This window comes from Podarcis bocagei (assembly GCF_964188305.1).
Source record: "Podarcis bocagei genome assembly, chromosome: 13".
NCBI lineage: Eukaryota > Metazoa > Chordata > Lepidosauria > Squamata > Lacertidae > Podarcis > Podarcis bocagei.
The window spans coordinates 51538320-51544383 of NC_138138.1; the positions used below are offsets into that span (position 1 = coordinate 51538320).

The 6064-nt window shown below is 52.7% G+C and overlaps 1 protein-coding gene across 6 annotated transcripts in view; it reads left to right on the plus strand.

Moving 5' to 3' along the window:
- CARMIL3 (capping protein regulator and myosin 1 linker 3) overlaps positions 1-5339 on the plus strand; it is a 93698-nt gene extending 88359 nt beyond the window's left edge. For 3 of the 6 annotated variants that reach the window (XM_081167677.1, XM_081167673.1, XM_081167674.1), the window contains 3 exons: positions 2557-2667; positions 4386-4502; positions 4625-5339. In XM_081167677.1, the coding sequence (XP_081023803.1) occupies positions 2557-2667; positions 4386-4502; positions 4625-4752 (356 nt within the window). In that variant the 3' untranslated portion in view covers positions 4753-5339. The remainder of the gene's footprint in view (positions 1-2556; positions 2668-4385; positions 4503-4624) is intronic. The other 3 variants (XM_081167676.1, XM_081167678.1, XM_081167675.1) reach the window with 2 other exon arrangements.
- The last annotated feature ends 725 nt before the right edge of the window (positions 5340-6064 follow it).

Below are 6064 nucleotides of genomic sequence, written 5' to 3' on the forward strand. Positions count from 1 at the left end.
CCGTGGCTGTTTCCCTCCCTGCCATAAAGTGGGCTCTTGCGAACATCTCTCCAGGGTTTTTCAGGCAGGCCGTCTCTCTCAGCCCTACCTGGAAGTGCCGTCAGGGACTGGGTCTGGGGGCTTCTTCCTGAAAAGCAGCCACCGAGCTGCAGCCCTTTCCCGAAAGCTTTTGGAGCAGCAGTGTGGGGCAGTGGTTAGAGCAGTGGTTCTCAAAGGGTGTGGCGCCGGAGAGGACGGCGAGTGTGGCAGAAAGATTCAAGGACAATCATGTAAACATTTCAGCATGCTGTAGGACGCGGGTGGCGCTGTGGGTTAAACCACAGAACCTAGGACTTGCCGATCAGGAGGTCCGTGGTTCGAATCCCCGTGACGGGGTGAGCTCCCGTTGCTCTGTCCCTGCTCCTGCCAACCTAGCAGTTCAAAAGCACGTCAAAGTGCAAGTAGATAAATAGGTACAGCTCCGGCGGGAAGGTACCGTATTTTTTGCATGATAGGACGCATCAGACAATAGGACGCACCTTGTTTTAGAGGGGGGAGAACAAGGGAAAAAAACTCTCCCCCTCTCTGCCCAGCGCCCCTTCAGCGAAGCGGCAGGAGGCGCTGCGCAGAGAGGGGGAAAATTTCCCCCCTCTTGTTTTCCCCCTCTAAAACAAGGTGGCTACCTCAGAAGCCTGGAGAGCGAGAGGGGTCAGTGCGCAGTTCCTTTTGACCTGCTCTTTGGGGCTGGCAGGCGGAAGCCCACCACCAGCCCCAAAGAGCAGGTGGGGAGCAGCGGAAAGGCGCACGGCGAAGAGGCTGCTGCCATAGCCGCGCGTCACCTCTCCAGCCGGGAGAGGGTCGCGGGGCTATGGCTTCTTCGCTCCATAGGATGCACACACATTTCCCCTTCATTTTTTAAGGGGAAAAAGTGTGTCCTATAGAGCGAAAAATACGGTAAACAGTGTTTCCATGCACTGCTCTGGTTTGCCAGAAGTGGCTCAGTCATGCTGGCCACATGACCCGGAAGCTGTACGCCGGCTCCCTTGGCCAATAAAGCAAGATGAGCGCCGCAACCCCAGAGTCGGCCACGACTGGACCTAATGGTCAGGGGCCCCTTTACCTTTAGCATCAAAATTTTTTTTTATTATTGTCTGCAGAATACGGATACTTTTTTCCAAATGAGAGCAGGAGAGTACCGAGTGATAACGGAGGACAATACCAGCTGCGTTGTATGTTGTTATTTTTTTGCTTTCCAGTATGTTGCTTATCAATTACAAAGTTCAATGTGGCGCAAGCAAAGTTTTATCCTGAAAGGCATGGCCCAGAGAAAAACCGGGTTAGAGTGTCAGGTTAGGACTTTGGAGAAGAAGAAGAAGAAGAAGAGTTTGGATTTGATATCCTGCCTTTCACTCCCTTTAAGGAGTCTCAAAGCGGCTAACATTCTCCTTTCCCTTCCTCCCCCACAACAAACACTCTGTGGGGTGAGTGGGGCTGAGAGACTTCAAAGAAGTGTGACTGGCCCAAGGTCACCCAGCAGCTGCAGGTGGAGGAGCGGAGACGCGAACCCGGTTCCCCAGATTACGAGACTACCGCTCTTAACCACTACACCACACTACACCAGGGCTCAAATCCCTTCTCCTTGCTCAGTCGGTGGAGCATGAGGCTCTGAACCTTTGGGTTGTGGGTTCGAGTCTCACGTTGGGTAAAAAGATTCCTGCGTTGCAGAGGGTTGGAATAGATGACCCTCGGGGTCCCTTCCAACTCTGCCTTTCTCTGATTCTCTCAGCCTTGAGGCTCGCTTAGCCAACCTTGGGGTGGTCTCTGCCTCTCTCGGCCTGAGCTGCCTCGCAGGTTGCTATTGGGATTAATAAGGGGAGAAGGAGAATGTCGCCCGCCACACTGAGCTCTTGGGCAGAAAAGGGAGGCTGCAAGTACAATGATAAATAAGTTGGAGTTCATGTTATTAAATATACCAAGAAATAAGCACACCAAGAACTCGGGCCCATGTCAGTTTCAGTAGTGGGAGTGGTCCCTACTCACAACACAATAATTCGTTACTGGCTTCTAATCCATAATTGGCTTCTGTTCTGTGATTGAAACGGAGTCTCCATCTGCAAGCTGATAAAATATAAGGATATTGTAGAGCGAAAAAGAGAAAACCTTTGTAATGGATTATTGTGTTATACATATCTTTATGAGTTAGAGTTTGTAATCTTTGTTAGAATTTGTAATTTCTATTTGTAGTTCTTGTCAGAATGCATACTTTTGAATGGATTAGTTTTTGTTATCATTGACTATTGACTTGTGAGTAGGGACCACGCCCACTCCTGAAACGTACGTTGGGCTGAGTTCTTGGTGTGCTTATTTCTTGCAAATGCGATGAGCCAATAAATTAAGGGTAACGTTCGCCATCAGTACATCTCCTAATTCTCCTCCGGGGGTCTGTCCCAGAGAGGGGGTCGGCCTTTAAATGCTGTAAGCTGGCCCAATTCCCACCTTGCGGTTCTGGAAAGAGCGGCAGAGATGGGAGACAGGAGACGCAAGGCTTGCTGAAACTCCCATTTTTTTCCCTTCCAGGGGACCCTGAGGTGGGAAGGAAGGCAGCCCCCCTCAAACCAAAGAGGACGCGCCGGGCGCAGTCGTGCGACAAGCTGGAGTCGGATCGGGGCCGAAACCCAGGCTCTGGAGGTGACGCCCTTCTTCCTACACACACGGTTCCTGCTTCCTGACATGGGACCTGGAAGGGGAGCGGGGGGCGGGGCGCTAAAGTGGGAGGGGGCTGCACATTCCCCCGCTGCCTGCTGCTTCTGCTGGGCTGCAAATGTACCAGGTGCTTAAAGGACATTTAGAGCATGACTCTTCGCCCCCCAATTATCCGGCAGAGGCCGTCGGAGATTGAGGCCCTTCCACCGAGAGAAGGAAAGCAAGAAGACTCTCGCCGGCTTGCTTTCCCAAAGCAGCCCTTGCCAGATACAATGCCTTGGAAGCTGGAGGCTCCATTTCGGTGCCAGGGTAGTTGCGGAGAGGCCTTTTTGTTTCCCTCTGTACTCTGCTCACAACGTACCCATTTGAAGCCCCGAGGCAGGAGCGGGAGAAGGGGTCGGATGCAGGCCAAAGCGGGGTCCAAACTTGCCCACTTCTCACGGGGGCCAAATGGGCACCCCCAATGGGAAGGCGACCAACAGGGCCCAAGCGCAACAGCAGGGCTGCCCCCCCCGCAAGCCCAGAGTGGCAGGAGTCAAATTGGGGGTGGGTGGGTACAGTGGGAGGGCACCCGGTATGTCCATGGGCTAGTCATTGGGGAGCAGGGCAGCGTGGTGCAGTGGTTAGAGTGCTGGACCGAGGCCTGGGAGAGAGCAGGGTTCAAATCGCTACTCTCAAACTAATCTCGCGGGGTTGTTGTGGCAATAAAATGGGAAGGAAGAGAACAATACAGGCTGCCACTCCTTGGATGAAAGGTGGGATATTAATAATAATGATGATTTTATTAATTAATGTGCTGCCCATCCAACTGGGTTTCCCCAGCCACTCTGGGCGGCTTCCAGCAAAATACTAAAACACCGTAAAACACCAAATATTAAAAACTTCCCTATACAGTCATACCTCATGTTACGTCAGCTTCATGTTACGTTCTTCAAGGTTACGTCCTGCGGTGACCCGGAAGTACCGGAAAGGGTTACTTCCGCGTTTCTCTGCTCGTGCATGCGCAGAAGCGCAAAATGACGTCACACGCATGCGCATAAGTGGCGAATCGCAACCCGTGCGTGCGCAGACGCGCCGCTGTGGGTTGCGTTCTTTTCATGTTGCGAACGGGCCTCCGGAACGGATCCCGTTCGCAACCAGAGGTACCACTGTATAGATCTATATCATTTATTATTATTATTATTATTATTATTATTATTATTATTATTATTATTATTCCTCCCTAGCTTGCATGAATCCTCACTTGAGGACACTTTAAATTATTTTTAAAGTGTCGCGGTATATCACGTGCCAGTGGTGGACTTTGGGCTCTCCCATATCGGTGGTGCCCTCTGCAACGCTAAATAATAATAATAATAATATCTTTATTGTCATTGCCCCCTCTCGGGGACAACGAAATTACTTGGCTGCTCCATCCACCCAGGTAGGGCACTCCACACAAAATCAAATCAACTATAAAAACACTAATTAAAACAATACAGTATAAAACAGCAAGGAAGTAAAACAATACAGTATAAAACACCCCACCTCTCGCACTCCATTCCACAGAATGGCCGTGGCACCCCCGCAGCACAGCCCATCTGACCACGCTACCCGAAAACCTCCTCTGCTCACGCGCAGAACGCTTGGTCCCCGTGGCTAACTTCCTCTCGTCTCTCCCTTTCTCCCCATCCTCCTTCACTACCTTCCTCCCCCACCACCAGGTGCCAGCGACACACCCCTGCCTGACCCCCCTCCCGCCCCCCCTGAATGCGGCCTGCACAGCTGGAACTCCCGCCCCGCTGTTTCCCACCCTCTCCTTCCTCCGGACCGGACCGCCGGTAAGATTCCAGCGTCTTCCTTTGCCCCGTAGCGTGGGGGCCGAGGAAAACGATTCACGCTCGGTTTTTTCTTTCCCCCGCCCCACTCCTCTTCCCCCCTTCTCCCCCCGGCAACTTTACAGCTCCCTCTTTCTTCAGGAACTCCCGAATCTGGGACAGAATGATGGACAGGAGATCCCTTGACGTCGCCGCCGCCGCCGGAAGCTGCGATGCCCTTTCATCTCCTGGTGGAACGAGTGAAGAAACATGAGAGAGGCGGGCAGAGGTTTGGGGAGTCCTCCTCCCGCTGCCCTCAGCTCTCCCCCTCCCTCAGAAGAGGGGCTGACCTCCCGCCCTAGAGAAACTGTCCGTCGGGACCTGTTGGGTCTCCAGTGCTGCTGATCCCCCGACCCCAACCACCCTTCCTCCTTCCCCGCCCTCCTCCGTTTGTGCCTGTATCCTTCCCTCGCTTCTGGGTCGGAGCCACCCCCCGACCCTCGTGCCCCAGAGGGACTAGGGACACCGCCGCCACCCCTTTTGAAAATCGGGGGGGGGGGTGTTAGAGAGAGAAAAGCCACAATGAGCCCCCCCACACCTCCTGCTCCCTTTCGCCCGTAATACTTGGGGTGTTGTCGAGACTCGGGTGAAATATGCACCATTCTCCCCTGCCCCCTGCCCAGCCGCCTTTGCTGCCCCCCCTCCAAAGTCCTCTCCATAATCTGCCGGCCCCTCGCATTTCGCGCCTCCTCCCCTCCTCCCCTACATTCTTACCGTTCTATTTTAAGCTTGTACAAAAGGGAAAGAGAAAGAGAATCATAATAAATTATATATGGAAATAAATAAAAGCGAGACGCTTGTCGGGTGTTGCTGGGGGGGGTCCTGCCTGCTTTTGGGAACGCACCGGGAAGGAAAAAGACCCTCCCTAGAATTGTAGCGCTGGAAAGGGACCATGAGGAATCGTTCACGCAACGTGGGGCCACGAGTCCGAGTTTAATATCCCTGCCCCCTTGTCACCTACAGAGGCATTCGGAAGTCCAGCGGGCAGGTTGATAATTTGAGTTTCCTTCCTTTTGAGCAGGGGTGGGTCACTATGCCAATTGCAGTTTCTCATGGAATTGTCGAGTTGGAAAGGGTCCCAGGGTCATCTAGTCCAACCCCCTAAAATGCAGGAGTCACAGCCGAGTCGTTCCTGGCCGGTGACTATCCAACCTCTCTCTAAAAACCTCCAGTCTACCGCCTTCACAGGTTCTCTCAGTTTCACATTTTTCAGCTCCCCACATTTTTGCACCTGTTTGCAATTTATACACTTTAAAAAATTCTCACGCCCTCAGCCTTTTTGTGTAAATTTCTCCTACTGTGCAAACTTGGCGTTTTTGCAAGGCGATTCGCCCTGATACGTTGCCTTTTTGTCTGTTGTTTCCATGAAGCTGCGTATTGACAGGCGCACTTTTTGCCCTTGTGCGCACACATTTTTGTACGCCTCGCTTGGCCAGAGACCGGCGTTGCAAAATTCGGACAGGTGCGAATTTCAAAGGTTCCCTGTGTGTCGTTTCGCACATTGCTCTGGTGTCCTCGAGATGCGA